Below are 23,163 nucleotides of genomic sequence, written 5' to 3' on the forward strand. Positions count from 1 at the left end.
AGCAATTTTCTTTTGCGAAAACTGGAAGAATGATTTTAAAAAGAATAGAAAGAGAATAGACGTTCACCTCACTGCACAAACGGAAATACTTTATGCACCCTGGTTGACAAATAAAGCTTAGGCTTCATAGCAGCTGTGAATATTGAGGCCATGTCGTCAGCTTGTCTGCAGAAACCCTGGAAATACGATTGCAATTTGAAAGACCCATTGAACACAGTGTGATCAAACAGCAAAAGCTTTGAGTGCATTTTTTTTTTAACTTGAATTGTGCACATAACATCAAGTCAAGTCCTTTTCTCCTTCCACATAAAGTGCTGAAATTGGTCTAATAGAAAATACACAGTGTGTCCAATGAAATGTTGCAACTGCTAATTGCACTGAATCAGCACCAGAAATGTTTGAAGCGCCTGGATTTAAAGTTTCTCTTGTGGAGTGTTGAGATTTAACCTGAGACTTCACACTCAGCTCTACAGCCTGCATCCTTCTTTTAGTGTTGGGAAGGTGCACTGCAAGGTATATAATACCATACCGAAAGGGATGAAGTAGCTTCATCCGCAATGTTCTGCTCTCTTCATCTTCGCTCTAATAATCTTTAAAAAATGTTTTAAAAAGGCTTGATCCTTAAAATTCTAATAAAATTAAAAAAAAAAAAAACTGGGACTGACCAGAGGAACAATACATAAATTTACGTTACCCTGAGTAAGAATTTAGAATGACACACACTGGCCCTTACATGGACAATAAACGTGTGTGCAGTGTTGCATGGCTACATTAAAATTCCCATCCTTATTGCTGCTAGGATCGATGTCCAGCGACCCCGTTTTCTCTTGTGCTCACCCCCCTTCTGAAGTCCTTGTGAAAAATTAAAGTCGTCTTTTAGCTTCACACTGGTTTCAACATGGACCTGCTCCCTTAAGGCTTCTCATGACGCTGCAGAAGTCATGGGTTTTTCTGGAGAAAAAAAACAAACAAACATTTCTAGTTATCTACTTAAGTTCTTTTCTTTGTATGTGCAAGATCATGGTTTAGTTGTGTTGTGATAAGAGCCATTATTTATTTATTTTTTATTTTAAGACAAAACTTGACAAGAAATAATGATGAAAGCCGGACATGGACCACAGTAGATTTATGGGATACTGCACCTCGATGGCTGTGCTGATCCAGTTTAGCATCTCTTCGATGTTACAGTAAACACCTGGTCGTCCCTCTCGAGCACAGCCGACGCCCCAGCTCACCACTCCAATCAGGTGCCACTGAGAAGAGGAGAAATGCACCAGAGGACCTCCGCTGTCGCCCTGGGAGCAGTGACAGTAAAAAGAACATTTTGAAGCTCTTCAGGGAACAGCGAGATATACCGTAGTGGATAAAAGTTTGCGGACACCCTTAAAAATGTACTCAATCCCAATTATCATCATTAAATATTTACCAGAGACATTTTTGTGCATTTAATTTATTGTTAATAATAACTAAATCAGAAATGCATATTTTTGTAGCTCTTGTTCTCTTGCAATCTGGATGTGTTGCAAGGGACGTGATGTGGCTGAAACATCCAGCTCTGAGCTGGACAGAACAGTGGACAAGCAGCATAGGGGTAAATGTTGGTGACTGCACTAAAATAAACCTCACTTTGAGACTTGAGACTGATTCTTAGCAAAAAATACTGTAGCAAATATATAAGGTGTCCAAAACCTTTTTTCCACCACAGTAGAGCTATGTTGTGAAATTAAATATATTTTCTGAGCTAAATTCTTCAAACATAATATTGTCGGTTGTCTGTTACCTGACATGCATCTACTTTCCCCTCAAGGAAGCCTGCACAGATCATCCTGGGAGTAATGGAGCTGCCGTACACTGTGGGGCTGGAGCATTTGGCCCGGTCTATCAGCGGCACGGAGGCCTTCTGGAGCGAAGGGGAAACCTTACCTAATGGCAGGAGACGCATTTGTAAAGTTGAAGAGGTAATGCCAATACACGCGTTAACCGTTCAAAACGTGGCGGTTCTTCAGTGGCCTACCGTTTTCCTCCAGGTATCCCCAGCCAGTCACAGTCATGCTGGATTGGGCAGGGAGGCCAAAGGCTTTAGGAGGCAAACAGACCGGTTTGCGGTTCTCTGGAAGACAGTGAAAGGTAATGATTATTATTTTATTTTTTTTTACATTTTTGCCCACCAGTTGCTTCAGCCGTGCCTTTATCCTGAGTGAAAAGCTTGCTGTGTTCCCACAAACCACCAGAGGGCAGACAGGAGCGAAACTTAACAGGTGATCAGCGATCTTGTTCCTATGATTGTTGATCAGCTTTAAAGGCTTTTTCCCACCTGTCAACCACTTCCTTTGGTTTGGATCAAAAACGACAAATTACACGTGAATGCATTTTTTTTTATTTTTTTGTTGCTGGTTTTGGTTCCTTTTCACACTTCTCTTTATGATCCGGTTCAGTTGTGTTGGGTGAAATGAAACAAACCCACTGCAAACAAAGGTCATGCGAGAGTACTGACAGCAATCTTTGGCCACGTGTATCTTGACTTTTTTTGACTTATTAGAATTTAAGACTGGAAATTTAACGAAAATCCCTATCGCACGAGTAAACAAGAAGAGGAGGAAAGGGCGCTGGTTTGGTGCAGCAGTTCTTCCAGCGGTTGTAGGGAGACTTCAACAGTAGTCTAGGCTGGATTACTCTCTTGCTACAAACAAAGTGCCAAAAAGTTGGTTTATTTAAGCTCTCCTGTGTGCCCAAATAACCAGCGCCAAGGAGAGAACACAGACTTCATTGTGATTCAGCAGAACTGACTGACAAATGTGTGAAAACCACCTCAGCTTCACTCGGAAAGGGCATTTCAGTGTTAACGTCAAAATAGACTCCCTCTGACCTCCCACGCTGATTGGGCTACTGAGTCTCATCAGTGCTATGTCGTAGTCGTTCCGCGCCGGGTCGTAGTCCTCGTTCAGTATGATCCTGTCCACGTAGGAGCCTCCCGCCGTGCTCATGTGCGTCCGGCCTGACATCACTCTCCAGCGGCTCAACTCCTTTTTGCTGCTGCAAGGCCAAAGGGTGAGAGGGCGAGTGGGAAGTGTGAGTCTGCGCTTGTCCGTAAAATGTGAGCGAAATACACCTTAAAATAACATATGGCAAAAGGTACGCACCCGGCAAAGCAGTGGGCGGCGGTGACGACCCATCGTGGTGACACCAGCGAGCCTCCGCACACGTGTTGGCCTCCCTGCTGCAGACTGACCTGCCAGGGCCAGTCCTCGATGAAGGCGGCGGTCCCCCCGACAATTCGATCCTGCGAGCCCACCTGTCCACAGTCTGATAAACAGATAAACATGCTTGTATGTATATATATATGTATATATATATATGTGTGTGTCTATATATATATGATATATACACAGTATCACACACACACACACACACACACACACACACACACACACACACACACACACACACACACACACACACACACACACACACACACACTATATTTTATATATAGTATATATTTTTAGAATCAGGGCTGTTTATATAAATGGTTAGCCCTTTTTGCTTTAATCCGTGAAACAATTTGGACGCATTGGATACAATTGGATCCATCATATGTTAACCTTTGGTCACGTAGCGGCGGAACTCCCACGCGCCCGTCTGTGTTTGTGAGCTCACCGCTTGTTCCCGCCCATGGCTCATGAGCACTTATTTGCTATCTGCCTGTTCAGAGAAAGGAAACAACTGCGGTGACGTGAGTTGTGCCGCTGAAAATAGGACTCACCTGAACAGGACAAAGATACCACAGATCTGCAGGAGCTGCTGCTGGAAATGAAGAAACATTAAGCATTTAGAGTTGCACACATTTGACAAATGGCCACACAATGTCAATGAAGCTTTTTGGGCAATTTAAAGATGACAGACTTTTCGCGTCAATGATGTCACCTGTCTGTTGCTTGATCATAAAGGAAAGTTCAAAAGATTTGGTTTTAGTAGTCCAACTGTTGTCCTACTCACTGGTCCATGGTGGCCTGATGTATGGGTGTGTTGCCGGTCCCAGGTCTGACAGCCGTGAATGGTCCATTTCTCATTGATTGTATTAAACTGGTCACCGGAACAGCGGCACTCTGAGGGTTACTATCCAGAGAGATGGGACACGAGTTGACACTTCCTCTCAGCTCAGACAAGCCGAACAACATGCGATCTTTTCTGCCACGGTGGGTGTACACTCACTGCGTGTATCCCAGCTGTTTGCACGCCGTCTCAGTGTGTTGCTGGGTCCAGCCATCCACGCACACGCTACTCCAACCTGCGCCGGGGCTGTGCACCTGCAGGACGTGCCGAGCTGACGTGAGGCGCACTGCAGAAGAGGCGGAGAGGAGAGGAGACATTGTTTGCTTTCCCGCGGTTTGCCTTTGTGTGTGTGCGCGCTGACAAAGCAGGACAAAGTGAGGTCCTTTACTTTACCTGGGAAGGTCGTGTTGACCTTAAAGCTCGACACACAAGTAATCTCATCCTCTGCTCCGATGCAGTCCTCTATCCCGTCGCAGGCTTGGTCTATCGGGATGAACCTCACTGAGCGCTTGCAGAAGAAATACTTGCTGTCAATCAGCTTCTTAACTGCAGAGGAAAGGACATTAAGAATCAGTGAGATGATATGAGATGGTAAGGTACTTAAAGATGTATTTTTGTGGTGTCATGGATTTGACTGCCCTAAAAGGAGAAAACTATGTTAGCGTATTATTACTTACTGAAGTAACCTGCAGTGACTAGAATGCCAAGTATCACTATCACTGTCAGGATGGAGAGCACAATCTTCTTCCATTTGGCTTTCTTGTCCTGAGTCTTTGGCGCCGTCATGGGCCTTCTGTGGCGGCCCGGCCTGGGAACCGCTGCGACCAACACAAGAAGGGAAACAAACGGAAGGGAAAAAAAATAGTGTTTTATTGGCACCCACAACCAGCATGTGATAAAAATTAAACTGAATCTGCCGATTACCTCGCTGAGTTGGGTTTAACGGTCTTGAACTATCCTCAGGCACCTGGATAGCTGCCTGTGAAAATAGCAACAAATACATGGTGTATCATTGAATGAAAAAAAAAAAAAAAAAATGCCCTAATTGCGCATCTAAACTTTGAAATAATCACAATATTTTACATTTATTTATTTATTTATTGTTATTATTATTATTACTATTCTCCAATTATTCAGTGTAATCTATCTACTGCAGAATTAAACCATTCAGAGCTCTTCACCTATATGTTGCACTTTCTTGTGCAGTGCTCTTCAGTTGAGGACACTGAGTAGGCCGAGCATCATATGTGCTACATAAATCGCTGCATCGCCTTTGGATGATAAAAGTGCAGACATTGAAAGGAGAGTATACATTGCATAGCCTTAGAGGAAAAACGCTGCATGAACATGAGATTTGTTGTTGTGTAATTTTTGGCTCAGGTTTCCGTGTACCAATTTTTTTTCTTCTTCTGTCTACATTTCTTGTCATCATGGGACCAAGCTGTCAGGTGACTGCAAATATATGTACCGATTTCATCAATCAATCCAATGCACCTATACAATATAAGAGTGACATGGAGAATGTGAAGCCAAAGTATGGAATGTGCCTGTAAAGAGCGCACATTCAATTTAGTGAGTGAACTCTCAACTCAAGGAACACATTGTGCCACCACTGCATGTCACGCTACACCCGTGTGCCTATGTCAGATGCTCCATAAGCTGCAGGGAGTTCCCATAATTTATCAGGGCCCAGCCCATGTAAGTGATAGACACTCGGAGTACGGTTCTGCAGGGGGTTCGGATGAAGAGCGCTTTCATGCAAAATGCAACTGATATTGTGGAGTCAGAACACCCTAATGCTGATGGATGGGACAAAACTCGAGTGAAGTGTCGCCCGCCCCACTCAGTGACCCCTGTGAAAGACACCAGCTGTTCCCTCTTACACAACACTGCCATCATACTTTTCAGTGTGTGTGTGTGTTATGCGCGCGCGCTGACTTATAAATAATTACCACAATTAAACGCGGATGCATGTATACGTGTAGCTGCCGACCGCCCCTACAGTTTATTTGCTAACTTCCAAACACTCCAGTGTTGGCATTCCTATGAACCAGTGTAGTTTACTCTGAACTCTATGTTTCCCCCTTTCCATGTAGCATTTTGAAACTCGGCAGTCAACTGTTGGGTCTTACCCGAAGTTTTCTGGTAGTTTCGCCCCTACCTTGGACCAGCATGTCTGGACTGCTCGTTTGACATAGCGGGTGTGTTAACACGGTACCAAAATAAACAAGGCTTAAGTCCGGGGGTAAGTACTTGTAGACTCTCATTTCTGCGACTTTGTTGAAGGCTGGTAACTGGCTGTTGAGGAGACAACTCGGTGGTTAAAGGTCCTCTGGAATACGAGCGCAGTCAGTGAAGGCTTAATGATTGCAGCCGGGGACTAATTAAGTAGCTAAAGTTTAGCTAGCAGTTTGTCAAGTTAGCGTCATATAGTTTCCACGCATGTTTGTGTAACGGGTATTAGGTATGTTTGTTATTGTTGCTGTCCACCCTCAACCCCTCCCAAAAAAACAACAAAAAACATAACAAAAACAAAAACAAAAAAAACATACAGTGAACCATAATAGATTTAACAATAATGTGTGTGTGTGTGTGTGTGTGTGTGTGTGTGTATACGTATGTATGTATGTATGTATGTATGTATGTATATGTATGTATATATGTGTGTATATATATATGTATATATATGTATATGTATATATATATATGTATATGTATTTATATATATATATGTATATATATATATGTGTGTGTATATATATATGTATATGTATATATATATATTTGTATGTATGTATGTACATATATATATATGTATATTTATATGTATGTATGTATGTATGTATGTGTGTGTGTATGATTAATTACAAATTATAAATTGAATTTTAAAATGTAATATATCAAGGGGAGATTAAAAACAGAAAACAATAACAGATATTTTACTGTACATTCTCTGTATTAATACAGTCAAATAATGTGAAATCCTTCATATAATGCTGTTGCGACCGAGAAACATGAAGGTTATTACTGCCGCTATGATTAATAAGAGCCACCTGATGAAGCACAGGAAAATTTCAAAACTGTCATGTGGGACAGTGCAAGCCTCGCCATGTGTCCTGGCAAGTGATGAGGACACATGTCAACCGAGACCAGCCTGAGTCACGTTCAGCTGCAGTGAAATAGCACAGTTCTACTGGGAACTGCTTCAGCCTCGGCAAAAATAAGATAAGCAAAGCATTACTGGGTCAGCCTTAATGGATAAAAGCTGTGTCATGGTAAACCTATTGTCAAAAAGAGGCGCTCCACCTGCTGCCTCTCGACACTGTAGGGTCAGGTTCCTCTCTTTTGACACGTTCACTTTAAACCTTTACAGAAACTGCGCGTGACTTGTTGGACGAGCTTTAATCAAAAGCTGAGATCTAGAGCAGAGCAGTCTGCACGCGTTGAGATGTTCAGAGGGACAAACGGTGAGATTGGCTGAATATGGGCTCACGATTGTATTGCAGGTGCACGATAACTAGTCAATATTTGGCAACGCCCTTTGTTTGATGCGGGGGCTTGGCTTCGGGGCCTGCTTTACTTTAAAATACACACGTTAGAATATTTGGCAAGAGAACGTGAGCTGTTTCAATAACACACATTAGCAGTCATTGCTGGCAGTTTTGACCTGGTTTTTTCCCCATGTCATATCATTTTATGACAGTATCAAGCCATCTTATCATGAGGTAGGTCGTATAAAAGTAGGAATACGCCCGTGTCATCGAGAGGCTTCATGTTGTAAAAGAAAATGAACTCTGTACTATGTGCCACATGAAAATAAGTGCCAGTAGGAAGTAAAAGGCATCATATTTGACACAATAAAATGCTCTTATTTTGAATTTCTTACTTTGGATTTCTGCATTTCTACCGCTGTGGGAACACACAATGCAGAAACCGATCGAGAGTTAACACCCTGCACTGCTTTTAATATTTATCTTCGTACCTCAACACATCAACCGGGCTGCTATATTTTAGATTGACGCTGTGAACAAACCAAAACTCCCCTTCAGTGTCTTTTTGTCGCATATGTATACGTTTACTTTCACTCACCCACATGTTGTAGTTGTCTCTTTTTGGCTCTGCTCCCATGCACCTCGTCCGCACCAGGGAACGTGTTGAAACTGCTCCCTGTCTTGTCTGCCTCCCTGCCGGTGGGACCTCCTCGTGAGTCGCTGTCCGCTGTGTGTGTCTCCCACGTCCCCTGACCCCCCCGCCCTCCTCCTCCTCACTTGACCGGCTAAAGCTAGAGAACCCCGGTTTAAATCACTCAACTCTCGTGCTCCCTTTCTCTTTCTCCGGCCCGCGTGACTGAATGCGGGTTGAGGGGTGTCTGATCTGACCTTTCTGACTTGGTTCCTCTCCTGGAAACCTCAGACACTCCGTGAAGAGTTCTTGTGCGGAGCGCCGCGCCTGTTTTGCGCTAAGAGTTCTTTTTGAGTGACCAAGCTCGCTTGACAAAGCAAAACTAAAGTATTCCAACGTACCTGGTCCTCAAACCCTCCTCCCTCCTTCACTTCATGTCTCATCTTACCTGCACGCCCTCCCCACTCTGCCCCTCCTCCCACATACCCCTCCCACTCCACCTGGCCTTGCTTGCTACAGGTACGCTGGAGGTACGCTGGTTGTTGTTTTTTTTTTCCTCGATGCAAATTCACTTCATATTTGCGTCTCCCTTTTACTTCTCTGCGCTCCGGCGTTTCTTTGCATCTCAAATTCTACCCTGACCCGCGCGGATAGAAAACTATTCAGCAACGTGGATGCGGCCAAAGTCGCAGACAAACACACGTACGCACAACGCAGGCACGGCAGTTATCTTGTGCGTGCAGTAACATGCCCTGAGGCTCGGGTGTGGGCCTTTTTTTTCACCCGTATGTTGTTTAGACTGACGGAGAAGCCAGTTGGTATCAGTCAGGAGTTCATGAGTGACGTCATATTATGAGTAATACTAGATGAGCATTGGATATTTCTCACAGACATGTCTATGTTTAGCCGTACATCAAAATGACATGCAAATGTCACTTTGACGGCAAACTTGCAGTTAAAAGGCTCATTAACTGATTTACTATTGGCAGAGGAAGCGCAAATATCGTCATTATCTTTTCATTGAATCATTTCAATCTATAGCTTATTTTAATTAAAAAAAAAAAATCCCTGAAAAGACTTTTAAAGCAATCACCAAGCAAGTCATTCAGTCGGAATATTCCTCATAAGGTCAACATTCAGCTGCTTTTAGAAACATTTGTCAAATCGAAAGAGGTCACTGGAGGACATAGCGGTATTGTAATTGTTCAATCAACCACGGTGTGGTCAGAGACGTTGATGGTGGTCCATTTGTGATGTTCTAAAGAAACGGGAAGAACTTTTTAGATCAATAAAACACTTTTGTTTTTTCTTTTGTTTTGGCCTCTCGTAGTTAATTGCCAACAATGTTTTGACTTTCGTGAATCCTTGATTTTTGGTAACGATATTTAATAAAAGTAAAACCAGTGTATCTCTCTGGCAAATAGTAAGCTTAAAGATCCTCTTCAATCATGCACTGGTTGACCACTCCGGTCAGAAGGTCAATGACTCCAGAAATGAGGACTCTGTTAGTGTTATGGGCCGCTGAGCAAAAACAACTGTGGGAAAATAGTTGTCAGAGAAACGGAGACGGCTGGTTGCTGAGAGAAAGAGCTGTGGTTAGAAACAGCAGCTGATTGTGTTTGAACTGTGTCTTTTAAATCGCACAGTTCACCCAGAAATACTGGTGTTTGGCTCAGTAGTGCAGACTGTGGACTGGAATGTTTTCATCACAATGTCTCTTTTCTTTCTCGCTGAGAGCCTTGAGCACGAGAAATACAGGTTCCCATCCCAAGGCGTCTGTTGACTCCACCCTGGTTATGAATTCTTGTCCAATTTGTTTTGTGCATTTGCGTAATCAACCCAGTCAGTTCGTTCCAGTTTTATAAAGGGGGGTAAAACAACAACTTTCCCATGAACTTAGTAATTATCATGAGCTTATCGCTTGTACCTCTTTTCTTAATGTACTATATAATGTATATATGTGACAGAATGAAAATATAATTTCCTGACTATACTAACCAAAAAAGTTGTACTGCTGCAGTATTAGTAAAAGAATCTGGTGTCCACATTTTAGTTTTTAAATCAATTTGAGGTGCAGAAAGTAGGTTGAGTCGTCTTTTTCTTTATGCATTTGAAAGCCATTGTTTTATTATTGACTACTTTGGAACGTTATTAAAATGCCAAATAATTCAAACAAAGTTTTCTCATTTTCAGTTCTCCTGACTGCAGAGCACCGTAATCACCCTTGACTTAGTTTTGTTTTCCACTACTGGAAAGTCCTTGAAACCTGTCCTTTAAAGCACTCTTTCAGTTACATAAATCAAAAAACAAAACAAAAACTCTTAGCTGAATTTGACACTCAGTAATGTCCCCTGTTGTCTGTCTTGTCTGTTAGAGTGGGCAAAAAAAGTGCCTGAGGTGCCAAACTATTACCTAACACCTAGGCTTCATTGGCTCACCACTGATACTGACACGGAGAACAGTGGCTGACAGAGTGTTTGTACATGCTACGTAGAAGCATTTCTGTGATTTCTTCAAAACTGGTTTTATGCCCTAGTTTCTGCTGAGTCACGCCAGTTCACATTGCTCATTGCCGCAACAGCTCTGGACATGCAGCAAAAAATAAGTGTAAACATCTATTCATGTATTCATTTCTTTGACAGTGGCACCACATTTTGCTGCTTTTGCCGTTAGATGTTTGTAAAGACTATGAACAACTACCGGCTGAACAGGTCACATATATACATAAAAAATTAAATATTAACAGAGCTCAAGTCTATGGTTATTGTCCTGAAGTGTAGTCATGTGTAAATGTTGGAGTGATCCGGGGCTGAAGTCACTCCACCCTAAAATGGACATCAGACTCTAAAATTGTCAAAAAGGTTTCGCGTTCTAATTGACGAGAGCGGAAGATGCTCTAAAAGGATGCACATTCTTAACGAAAGAAAACTAAATATAAAAAACCCTTGCACATAAACCGGGAAATCAACTCCGGCTTGAAGCTTTTCTGCGCAGCACCATCAATTTTTACAAATTTAAATTGTATGGCTTTATATTCATACAAAAAAAATGAAATGAAATGCAGAGAAATCTTAAACATTGACTTTGCACGCCATTATTTTAAAAACTTGACACTTGGTCACGGGTGGAAAAATGCATATATAGCACCAATTAAAACTGCTACACCTACATTGACCAAAGTTAAGTGCCTTTATAGAAACAACTATCAGTGCTAAGATACAGTGCAACCCCACACAAATTCAATATTTCGACAGCAACGTGATATACTAGAACTTAGGAAGTTGTCCATTTTAGACATGCAAACAACTTACCGCTCTTCCTCACCTGTAAAGACTCAGGTGCTCCTTGTCAGTAGGAACAACGACCAAAAAACGAGGAAGGAGAGTTTTTCTGGTTCACGGTTTGCTGGAACTCTGAACTCTCCTCAAAACGGTTGTGTTTGCGGCTATGGAGCAACCTTTGGAATGTTTCAATTCCCACCCAGTTAGTTCCATGTCACCACCTTTCGGTCTCTCTCTCCCTTTTCCAATAAATCCAGGCTTTTTTTTTTTTTTTTTGTCACGCACTCACATACACGCATGTACATCTTGGCCCTTGCATGGCATCTTCTCATCGCTCTCGGATACCCAGAAGCCTGTTTTTCTTCCGACAGGTTCACATTAAGTGCAACCTGATCTGACTGGATAAGAGATGTTAAGAGTAAGTGCAGCACAAAATGTGGCTGGTTAATAATCAGCTTCACTGTGTCACATGTTTACCAGGGTTTTAAAGTGCGTTTGTGAACTGGCAAGTGAACAGTCCTTGCATGGAATTGGCAAAGACGGGGGTGGGGGGGAGGTAATATAATTGATTCTTTCCAGGGCATGGGTTCAATGAAAGGATCGCAAATTACAAAATGTTATTTGAGTCTCAAAGTGTATGTCGGTGGAGTAATAGGAATCTGTGTTTCATTTATAGAGATTGCATTCCCAGCTGAGGCCCTTTCTTTGTTTGGAGTCTGCATGTTCTTTGTCCACCTGGAGGTTCTCTCTTCTTTCTCTCTCACCAGAGATGCATTTGAAGTATTTCTTCATCTGCTGAGAAGTCCAAATCTATCACGAAGCTGACTGCTTATGGTAGCAGCGGTCCGTCACTCATCAGGTGGAGATAGATCGTACATCACATGGGTCTTTTTTGCTCAATGTAAAGGTGACTATCTGCTGTGAAATAGTGTTTCCTGGAAATGTCTTGCCATCCAACCAAGAAATGTCCCAAAAAGGATTTCCTGAAAACATCTTTAGTCATCTGTCTCTCTGTTCTTGCGAGTGAGTAGGCAGCCAACAAACTTCAAAGAGCTAAGCTTTGGTGTGCACAGTGAAAGTAGAAGGGATATTCAGTGAAAACGCATCCAAAATGATTATAAGAAGTCACTGCAAAATGAAACTCCAGTCGTTTCTGCAATCATTTTTAACGTCTTGTTTTCAAAACCATGGCTGCTATTCAGTTAACGTGAAAGTAGCTTCAAATAAGGGTGGCTGTTTTTAAGCCTGTTAATTGGGGAGTTAAACCATTTACGAGATGTGACCTCTGCTGTGTGGGAAGTGGAAAATGAAAGTGAAAACAATCACAAGATTGTGATTATTGTGATACTCATCATATGCACTCCTACTGTGTTAATAATCCCTTCTAATGTTGAACTAAGTTTTTGCCAGTAGCAGAAAGTCCTGAAAAAGCCTTGAGTGTTGTGTTTCTGGTCTTGTTGTTTCACTATCGGCAGTGTATATGGGAACTTGAATCAGAACGTGGTCAGACTTACATTTTTAAATTGAATCTGCGGTTTTAAATCATACATCATTATCTAATAAGTACTATTACTGCAGTGCCTTCGGTAAACGCTAACAGTACACTATCCATATTTAATATATTTAGACGTGGCTTTTAAAGTATTGTAAAAACAAAGTTCCTGTATCTCTGCTTCAATCATTGGGCTCAGCGGGGTGACGAAGAGTCATACTTCATCCAACCAACAGGGAGTCCCCTTGCACCATGTGACTCATGTTTTTTTTCATCAGTTCAGTCATTGAGTTGAGTTTCTGTCATATGAAATATGTATTGCTACTGTATGAATAAGAGTGCTGGTTGCTTTAGAAACATTAAAGGGCAGTTTCTACATGAAATCTCTTGAAGTGGTCAACAGTATGTATCAAGAGGCCTCCTGAGATGAGAGAACCTGTATTTCTAGTTGTGTTGTCAGTCTTAAATTGAATTTGAGTGAGGCATTTAGCGAAAAGGTGGTTATTCTTTAAGGAGTTTCAGAGGAATTTAACATGTGGAGAAAAAAAAAAACAAGGCTTGCTTAGGCCAATTGTCAATGTCAACAAGGCGTGCGACAGCGTCGGGCCTGCTTTGCTTTAACGTTGGCTGGTAACAAAGGGTGGAAGACAGGTAAAGGTTGACAAAGACGTTTGACTGGTTCTGAAGGAATTACTGGTATGGGGACATAGTCAGACACTTGCCATTACGCACTTAGAAATAAAGACGGTAGAATAGAAGAGCAACAGCATGGTTGTTCACGGTCAGGATAAAACACTCCAATAAACCATTGGGCAGTCAATTTGAAGCTCAACACCAAAAGGCCGAAAGGAAAGAGGAAACGACACCGCCACTCGACAGAACACTCGTCCTCCTTGCTCGTCAACGATGGGAAACAATGGTAAGCATTCCTCCTTGAGCATACATAACCTGAAATCCGCAGACAGTAACCGTGATTGGACATTTTTTTATCTTTTTTTTTTTTGAAGTAAACATTCATTCATTCATTTTCTATACCCGCTTCTTCCTGAGATCACGGTCACGGGGGTCTGCTGCAGCCTATCCCAGCTGTCTTAGGGCGAAGGCAGGGTACACCCTGGACAAGTCGCCAGCTCATCGCAGGGCCTTGAAGTAAACAATCCCAACAAATCCTATTTTCAACAGTGGTCTCATTGCCTTAAAAGTTTTACATGGCGCCTTCCTACACAGTCACCAGTGTTGTCTTGTTTATTGCACCTATAAGATACAGGATTTCCTTCTTTTTCCTGCTTGGGACTTTGAATGATTTAAAGAAAAGGCGGTAAAAAAACCCCAACAAATTCAGCCTCCTCTTCTGTTGCAGTGCGTCTTCAGCCGCATAGTGTTAGCAGTCAGCATCATTCTCACATCGATCTCCCCGTCTGTTCTCATCAAAGCAAAATCTTCTGCGCAATGGACTCATCTATTGATCCAATTAAGGTCAGGCGGCCGGATGGAGGAGCATGCTCTGTTTGTAGTTTGCATCGGAAGTAAAATGCCTCGTGAAATTGCTTCCCCTAGCGCTGATCTGTATTGAATGCTTTAATTGGGGGCTCTAATTGAATCAACTCCATTCACAGGGAGTGCGGCGAACTCACAAGCGGTGGGGGTGCTGGTTGGCTTTGGGATTCTGGGAATCCTCTTCACCATTGGCATTTTGCAATTCTGCTGCAAGACCAAATGCAAAATGTGCAAAAAGTGCAAGAAGTGCTGTAAGAAGAAAGGTGAGTGCCACCCCGTAGTTTGACAAATGAAAACCAACAAGAGCAAGTAAATGCTTAATGTTGCACTATTGAGCTTTATAAAAAACAAAAAAGAGTAAATGAATAAATAAATAGCTGTCCAGGTTTGCACCTGAGTCATTGCTTGATACCTCAATTCCATGAAGATAAATTGTGAAAACTATTCATTCAGGAGAATACTTTGCATCCCTCAAACAGAGCTACTCCATCACCCAGAGCAGCAGTGGATCGTGAACATTTACTGGATATGCTTTGATGTTTTTCTATATTTTTCTATCGCATAGCCCATTGGATGCAGTTTATTAGCGCATGAAATGCAGTTTAATCCAAGGGTCTCAAGATGATTTATAGTTATGAGTAAATTCAAAAGCTGCAGTGTACACTGCACAATAATCATTGTAATGAAACAACTGATACCAAAAAGAAGAAAACTATGTTTTTGCAATTATTTAGCTAGATTTTGATCCCAGTGTTTCTATGACATTCGAAAACAGTTTCAATTCTTCACTTTTATCATGTAGAACTGAACTATGGTAAATCTCTTACTTTTAATCTTGTCTCATTCCTTTTATAGAGCCATCATTAAAAGACAAAATCCTAATGTAAGTTCATTTTCCACAGCTACTGCAGTCACAATGGCATTTTCCTAACTTGAATTGTCTCATGGTTGTATGGGGGAGCTTCATTTTTTTGGTCTCTTTTGTCCACAGCAGAACCAGCATGAAGAAGTCTCCGCCTCCGTTCACCATCAGTGGCGTCATTAAATGACTGTTGAATACGTGACTGCCAACTGCTCTGTCAACTTCACTTTCGTACACGTCATCATCTTCCAGCGTGCGCGCTGTCCAGTTTGCTGCTTTATCTCAGGTTGATCTTTCCACCAAAATACAGAGGAGGGGAATTACCAAGTCATTGTAACATTTCTTTGAAACTGTTAAGTCATAATTTGAAACGTGCCTCCCTCGTGGTAAACTTTGTATCAAATTCTAGAGAATTTGATACAAAGTTTTAACATTGTGTTTAGGGAGGGTTAATGCAAGTTGTAAGTTCTTCTTAAATGCTATTTTATGATGCGCTTTTCAAATAATATTTAAGAAAAAAAATGCTATATTGGTTGTTCAGTTTGATCATGAGATTAGATTAGGTTAGGTTGAGAGAAAATACATCACTTTTTCCCCCCACTTTTCTCTAATTTATTTAAAAAAAAAAGAGAGAGAGATGTATTATTATTAATACACTTTACTATTATTATTTTCATTATTGTAAATGATTATTGTCAAACTGGTGCACAGGTGGCTCTGATTAAGAGTGCCAGCAGGCAGGTGTGAGCTTCCTTTGTCTGTCTGTTCTGTCGGCTGGCTGCTGCAGGGAAAAGACAAGCCCCACTTAGTGCCCAGATGACAATAGAGACGCTATCGGTAAGCAGTCTGTTTATATGTTTAATTTAACCTAAATTGACTCCTTTTTTCTTTGTTGAGAATGACAGCCAAAGCTTAAGTTAAATAGTTGGACATTGTTTGTTAAATAAAACCTTACAAGGATGGAGTTGTACCGCGTCCTCTGTGATCATCTCGCAGTCGAGTCGAGTTCAGGCAGGCACTGAGGCAGTTTAAGAAGATAACTCGACAGGCACATTCACACATTCGTCAACACATCTGCACGCCCAAACCTATGTTTCACAAATATTCACACTCGCAACAACATTTGATGTGAAAGCGGAAGATTAACCACAACCATAATCAGGCAAGGCAGATTTCTGCTAAACAGTAGGAGACTTCCCTCCAAAGTCAAGCATTTCTCATCTTGTGATACTTTCGGTTGCGAACGGTTGCTGGATTGTTGCTGGATTGTTTTTTTTTCCTCAATGTTTTTCCCCTTTTGAAGCTGAAATGGTTGCTGTCATAAAATGTATCTAATTGATTCCTATTTATCTTTAACTGCCTCAACAAAGTTAATCAAAGGTCAACTTCTCACAGACTTGTCATGAACTGTTTGTGGTGGATGGAAGTCTTATATTTTCTGTTTTTCCTTTAAACATTACTCCAGTTGTTATCATGTTCTTGATCTCTGGACAGTTATGCCTTAGTATGAAAAGTATTTTTCCTTGTTGTATGATAAAAGCCACCAAACAGGCAATCAAATTTTTTGTTTCCTCAGTATCAAAGATTCAGACGATATTTAATGGCCTTCAAAAGTGGCAGACAATGACACAGCTTTCTAAATAAAATTAATTTAACTGGTAATTAGCTCACAAAAGTAAATTGAATTAGCTAACATTTAGAGCTAAGCAGTTGCTCAGCTCATATCACGTTGTTATGGTATGTTACTGCATTAATAAAGTGGTTTTACACTCAAAAACTTGTTGTTCTTAGCACACAATGAAATGTGGTATGGTATACAGTAGATAGGTCCTGTAAACGTTCGGACCCACCCTTTTTGTTTCGCTACAACCACATTTAATAGCAATCCTTTTTCTAATTTTTGATTTCTCAGATCTGTAGCGAATGAGTAACTACGAAACTAGTGACATGAACTGAAGAACCCTTTCTGGTGAGAGGCAAATTGACTTCAAGTTACCACTAACCACTCCAGCTGCCTTAACTTAACCTTCAAGACACCAAATGTTGTGTCTTTCCCTCAAATGATCTCACATTTTGTAATTTTCTCTTTTTTTTTTTTGCCATAGAATACTTCATGCCAGGATCTACATCATCTGCCAAAGTATCTACGGCACACTAGCTAAACTAAGTCAGAAACAGTCCTCTTTGCCCTTAGTTTGAAATGGAACTTTTTCAAACTGAAAGGAACCTTAAAAAAGGAAGTGTTTTCTTCTTGGTTGAAACTCTTGAAACCACCGCGCTGCTTCCTGTGCAGGCTTTGCACATAGGTATCCCAAAGTGTTCTTCAAATTGTGCTACAGTGCTAGTGAGGGTTTTTTTCTGTGTTTTTTTAAAAGAAAAAAAATTATTTAGGTGGTGACTCACGGTGACTCGACCAAAATTGTTTGTTTATTGGTTTTCTCCAATAAAAATTCCAGTGTCAGTTTTTCTTTTGCTCAACCATAAATGTAGAGTGGGAATTCACCAGCTTTATATGCAATAAATAAATACAATCCCGTCATGAATATTTACAACAAAATAATACGGCATCCAGTCAGGCATCGATATTTAAATGTACATCCAAGGACATATTTGTTTGAAAATATTACTATTACTACCCTAAAACAAAGGCAATAAATATTTGTGACTCTAGAATTTTGATTGTGATATGGCAGGAAATTGACAGACTTAAAAGGGAGTTCTTCTTATACTATCTAAGGACAAATAATTGATGGAATTGTTGGTAGTAGAATCTTCGCCTTATCTGTCCGACAGATTTTGTTCTGAGTTGCTCCACACAAAGTTTTAATTCTGGCAGAGACAAGTTGTGAGTAAGAACGAGAGGTTGACTGGGGTCTCTGTCTGTGCTCCTCAGACTCCTTCAGCTGCCGAGTGTGGTTTGCCTTTACTTCCTGTCTTTGTTCAGTAACAGCTTGTTTTTTTGTGTCTTTTTTATTTATTTTTTTTGTCATTTGTCGAAGCGAGACTAACTGAAGCCGTCCTTTGCATTGCTGTGATCAGATATGCAGCATTCATATTTTATGTTGTTATTTCTGTGGCAAGTTTTTAACTAACCCTAACCCTAACCCTAACCCTTTAAACTCATGTGTCAGGCTATGTCAGCATGAGTTCATAAATAGTGTTTTGCATTTGACGGTGCATCAGTCAGTTATCAGCTGGACGTCACAGAGGGACAGCGGCAAATTGCTCATGTTGATGTCCTGTCCTTCATCCATGGCGGGTAGTGGAGTAAAAGCAGAGAGCATCGGGAAAGTTTCTTGGAGCTGAGAAAAAGGTATTAGGTCATTCACAGTGATGGAGTCAGTTTGAGCGTCTTTTGGGAAAAGTGGAAATGGAATCCCTTTGTATGCGTCCATCGAATTACATTTCCCACTCTGTAGTCTATTTTCGGCACTTGTGGCTATGTACTGTTTGGTAATCTGGGTCGCACAAGGGACATTTTTATGACACCATGTGCACAGGCCTGCTCCTGAGCAGATGCATGACTGTAGTCCAGCTCTGTAGCCTTGGATCACTTCGGCCAAAGATGGATCGCTGAGCATTTGCGAAAGCTCCACCTTGTTGTCGCAGATCTCAATTTCCACGTCGCGTGGTGTCTGGCTCCGGTAGTTGCCCCCATAGACCGCCTCCTTCAGTGGCCCGCTGCTCTGTTGCTTCCCGTCCAAGGAAGAAGAATGGAACTGGAAGCCCCATCCCACGCCGCTATCCCCCTTGTCGCTGGCTATGTCCATTGGACTCCTCTCCTTCTCTAGGGGGTAAGTAGTCTGGTCGCTCGTGGAGCTCTCCTGTTCTCCCAAGCTCCCACATCCGCTGTCGTCCTGCCTGTTGGAAGGCCTCTCTTGGCGGTTCTCAATTGAGTTGGGCTCCATGCTGACCCCGCTGTCCATGCTCGTCCTCCTGTCCTCATCGTCGCTGTCCTCTGTCACCGTGGTATTGGTCAGAGGGGTTTTGGCTTGGTCTTCACCTTGTGTCCTATAATTGGTCAGAAACCAGCCTTTGTCTGTCACTACCTCCACAGTCCCTTCTGCAATAGGCAGAGGGCGCCAGTCGCTCAAAGGGGATTTCTGAAGAGAGATTCGAAGGGGAAGGGAAAGGGAAAGGGAAAGGGAGAGGAAGGTTTGTCATATTGATCATTATGGGTATTTTCAAGGAACATCAACAGGACTAATATCAAGAATGTATATTTAAAATTCCCGTAGGGGTTGATGATACCAGATCACTGATTTCCTGATATTTGCAGAAATGCAGAAACCCTTTTCATGGGTGTAGTTACCATGTCATCTATTCAATGAATTGATTGATGTGTTCTTATGAATCTGTTACATAATGTTTTATTATAATACTAATGGTATTCGTGCACATGTTTATTCCTAAACTGTGCCTTTGGCTGATTTGAGGTCACAAAATTCATTCGATTCATTCATTCAAACCTTACTTTAATGTTGTAAGGTACAGAATAGAACAAGGTCTCTGGAAAATTATGAATTAAATAATTAGATTTACAGTGACTGTAATACAAATATGTATGTGAATGGGTTTACATGTGTTATTCTACTGGGGTTGACTGTCACAGTGCTGCTAGCTGCACACAGCTTCCTGCATTAATATGTAGTGCATCAGTATGCATTCACATTAAAATTGATATTCAAGTTCAATTATGAACATACTCACCAGCGCAACAGGTGTTTTTTCTGGACGTTTCAGGTAACAAAGCGTGATTGTAGCTATGACAGCAACAAAGCCAAGCACACCCAGAACAGACAGGGATACCACAGCTGTAATGTACCACTCTGTAAGGAAAAATAGCCAACATTAATATAAAATGTACTCAAAAACTGTCCTCTCAAACATGTAGAATGTTGCAGCACTCTCTGGGAAAATCTCAATTTTAGCCTCAGTGGTCCGACACCGTTGTTTGAGAATACAGTAAAAGTTGTGATTAGTGTCATAAATGCACCACCCGCAGCTGCAGCTTTGCGGCTTTACTAAGTTCTGAACTTGCAACAATATATCAGCGTTGAAGGAGATGGTGGGCTTTTGAGTTTCTACCAATTTAATGATTTCCTGTTTCCTGTTTTCATGTTAAACTGCTAACTTTGACCTTATAATATCCGGCTGAAACATTTTCTTCGGTTAAAGCTTTGTAGCTCAGTTGTTTGTCTGTATTATTATTATTATTATTATTATTATTATTATTATTATTATTATTATTATTACTATTTTACCTTCATCGGGAAGATGCAAACACTGCTGTGATGCACGGCTGGTGGAGAGCGATCCAAGGCCCTCCACCATCACGCTGACACAGTACTCTTGTCCCCAGTGGAGATAATTAAACATCTTAGGCACCAGATCTTCCTCGTTTTCATCTGTCATGTATGCAGTGGTATTCTGTTGGATAAAAATCAGTAACACGTCAAGGAGTTGCCCAATGCCCAGCATTACAACATAGCTTGGGCTGTGATAGTCAGCTGTTGATTGTTGGAAGAAATTTTTGTGTTGGTTGGTTTTTCGTGATCCGTGCACTCCCACCTTATTATGATTTCCTCTCTCCTCCAGGAAAATGGTGTACTTTAGCCCAAAGGGGAAAAGCTCCTTCAGAAATCGTGTTTTGACAATGTTAACGGTCAAAGAGCTGGATGTGACGTGCACATTGAAGGAGGGCGCCCGCAGTTTACCTAGGGTAGTGAGAAACAGTAAGGAAAAAGTATCCTTGTAGCTAAAGTCTACGGTTAGCTGTACAGTATCACTGATATCAAACTCATTCCTAAATTCTTACTTTGATTGGGAAGAAACTTCTTGATAGCCCATGCAGACTCATTAACCCCGGCGACGAGCTGAACTTTGACTTTGTAGGCTGTGCGATAGTTTTTGATGAGACTGCTCAGCTCACAGTGGGCCTCTTTGATCCCTGTGCAGCTCGGTACTCTAGCCCATTTCTCATCATGCCTGGGTTACAACGACAAAAAAAGATAAAGCGGTCGCGGGTTACAACACTTCACTTTTCACTATTCCACAATGAGAATTCACAGTCACATTTTGTAGAAGAACGCTGAAGTGTGATGTGGAACGTACTTGGCCATTTGCACGTTGTAGTGGAAGTTTGAGGGGGCTCCCACAGGCTGTTGCCAAAATAATGTGACCTCGCCATCCAGAATATCGCACTCCAGTTTTTCAGGCCGAGGAACACTCAACCCTGCCAAAGCAACAATAGGAAGAGACACTTATTTGTCTGTGAATCAGTACCAGAACACGTAGAACTGCGATGTAAAGCAATCATCATGTTGTACTTGTGAAGATTCAGAAAATCCCATGTGTTTTTTTTTTTTTTTTATCATTACGGCAGTATGTGGAGATATGAATTATCGCTATTATTTAAAATAGGCATGTTGGGAATAATCCTAGCCTCAGGAAATGAGTGATCTTCTGAATGAATAAATCAGAGATCTTCAATTTTTGACCAGCTGTCATAATCCCTAAAGTTGTATTAAAGCTGTTGTTATCGCACAAAAGAGATGAAAATCACAAGTAAGCCCACCTGACACAATGTTTAGGCCCGCAATCAGAGCGAGAAGCAGCGTCCCCGTGATCGCGTCCATTGCTGCCATCAGCTGAGCATTAATCATCCAGCCGTGGTCCACGGAGTTGCGGTCAGAAAGTTCCTTTATGTCATCGCTCAGCAAGGCGCCTTGGCTGGTGGAAACATCCGTTCTCTTTTAACTGGTGGATGGTTCAGCTCATAACAAGTTGAGGCTCTTGCAGAAACTCGTCAGGTTCAACCGTTCTTTCTCGGATCGTCCGAGTCCTTGTGTAAAGACCAAATGAAAAGAGGCAGACTGCCTCTCATATGATTTGTCACAGACTCCTCTCTTGCTTAACCACCCACCCTATCAGCGACGCGTTTCCGGCTGCAGCCTCCACCAGTGACGTCAAGTTGCCCCATCGCTTGTACTTCCTAAAATTAGATTCAAGCTTTTTCCCTTCCTCTCATGTTTTCTGTTTTTTCCTAGTGCTGCGCACCTTTATCGCAGACATGATGCTCATCAAAGAAAAGATGTGACCTGCTGTAAGAATTGTAGAAACAACAAACAGCAAAAGAAAACTTTAAAGAGAGGTACTCTTTTTATTTTTTTAATTATCTTTATTTTTTTTGTTTATTTTTTTAGAAAACTAAAAAAAAAAAAGCAAGCAAGAAACTGTTGACTTGCAAAAAGTATTCATATATTTCTCAGATATGTAATGTTGGAGCTTTGTGAATGTTGTGTAAAATCCAAATCTATGTGCTAATCTTGAGCGCAACAAGCAAAATAAATGTGCAAAACGTGTGTGAAGTCTGGAAATTACTTTTTATTGATGTACATTATAAGTATATGACACATTTTAGGAGGGTCCTTTTACCAGTGAAAAATGTCACAGGCTAGATGTGAGCAGATAAGAGCATGCCATGAGTGCCTTGACTATCAAAAATCTACACCGATGCTGAAAATCTTTTTTCATCACCGACAACGGCGGCTTTGAGGTAATTTCCCCACCTGACATTTGCCATGAAACCGCATGAAGTTCAACTAAATGTCAACTTTATTTGTTTTCACAAACAATGTCTAATATAAAGTTACTAGCAGTTGATTCATTTTTAGTTAAATTACATGGAACTATTATCTGTGTATCTACTTTATCTTCAGAGTAACTTAGTGTGTCGAATTACACGGGAGTTTTTTTTGGATTTCTGAGAAAGCTCTTGCCTGAACTCTGAACCCCACTTCCGCTTTTTATTCATATGACAAAGTTTTGGTTCCTAAATGTAAAAGCACTGTCTG

At 41.4% G+C, this 23,163-nt stretch overlaps 2 protein-coding genes across 8 annotated transcripts; both read right to left on the reverse strand.

Annotated features, from left to right (window-relative positions):
* Positions 1 to 284: 284 nt before the first annotated feature.
* On the reverse strand, positions 285 to 11,700 carry tmprss4a (transmembrane serine protease 4a). Of its 7 annotated transcripts, none has more exons than XM_076036103.1 (13): positions 11,500 to 11,700; positions 4,978 to 5,032; positions 4,731 to 4,871; positions 4,447 to 4,599; positions 4,213 to 4,339; positions 3,997 to 4,116; positions 3,764 to 3,804; positions 3,141 to 3,303; positions 2,867 to 3,033; positions 2,015 to 2,110; positions 1,781 to 1,923; positions 1,143 to 1,295; positions 285 to 951 (listed from the first exon to the last, which is right to left on the reverse strand). In XM_076036103.1, exons 3-13 carry the CDS (start codon positions 4,837 to 4,839, stop codon positions 940 to 942), a joined length of 1,284 nt encoding a protein of 427 aa, XP_075892218.1. In that variant the 5' UTR covers positions 4,840 to 4,871; positions 4,978 to 5,032; positions 11,500 to 11,700; the 3' UTR covers positions 285 to 939. The 7 variants fall into 7 exon arrangements, with proteins under 7 accessions (XP_075892218.1, XP_075892219.1, XP_075892215.1 ...); XM_076036104.1 differs by having other exon boundaries at positions 11,487 to 11,700; XM_076036100.1 differs by lacking the exon at positions 11,500 to 11,700 and adding an exon at positions 8,143 to 8,563.
* Positions 11,701 to 17,712: 6,012 nt separating this feature from the next.
* Positions 17,713 to 22,257, reverse strand: il10ra (interleukin 10 receptor, alpha). Its single transcript, XM_076036106.1, has 7 exons — positions 21,885 to 22,257; positions 21,422 to 21,542; positions 21,126 to 21,295; positions 20,879 to 21,024; positions 20,572 to 20,737; positions 20,018 to 20,136; positions 17,713 to 19,410 (listed from the first exon to the last, which is right to left on the reverse strand). Exons 1-7 carry the CDS (start codon positions 21,970 to 21,972, stop codon positions 18,487 to 18,489), a joined length of 1,734 nt encoding a protein of 577 aa, XP_075892221.1. The 5' UTR covers positions 21,973 to 22,257; the 3' UTR covers positions 17,713 to 18,486.
* Positions 22,258 to 23,163: the final 906 nt, after the last annotated feature.

The sequence above is a fragment of the Nelusetta ayraudi genome, unplaced genomic scaffold (genome assembly GCF_046127955.1).
Source record: "Nelusetta ayraudi isolate G7.1 ecotype Tasmania unplaced genomic scaffold, CSIRO-AGI_Nayr_v1 ptg000048l, whole genome shotgun sequence".
In the NCBI taxonomy this organism is placed as follows: Eukaryota; Metazoa; Chordata; class Actinopteri; order Tetraodontiformes; family Monacanthidae; genus Nelusetta; species Nelusetta ayraudi.

Excerpts from the sequence above, each read along its gene's own strand:
- il10ra (XM_076036106.1), bottom strand. The coding sequence starts at position 21,972 with ATGATTAATGCTCAGCTGATGGCAGCAATGGACGCGATCACGGGGACG. Across the intron at positions 21,025-21,125 it reads GAAGTTTCTTCCCAATCAAA|GTAAACTGCGGGCGCCCTCC; the intron begins GTAAGAATTTAG and ends TCACTACCCTAG. Across the intron at positions 19,411-20,017 it reads AAAAAACACCTGTTGCGCTG|AAATCCCCTTTGAGCGACTG; the intron begins GTGAGTATGTTC and ends ATCTCTCTTCAG.
- tmprss4a (XM_076036098.1), bottom strand. The coding sequence starts at position 6,320 with ATGAGAGTCTACAAGTACTTACCCCCGGACTTAAGCCTTGTTTATTTT. Across the intron at positions 4,600-4,730 it reads AGTCACTGCAGGTTACTTCA|TTAAGAAGCTGATTGACAGC; the intron begins GTAAGTAATAAT and ends TTTCCTCTGCAG. Across the intron at positions 3,034-3,140 it reads GCCGCCCACTGCTTTGCCGG|CAGCAAAAAGGAGTTGAGCC; the intron begins GTGCGTACCTTT and ends TTGGCCTTGCAG.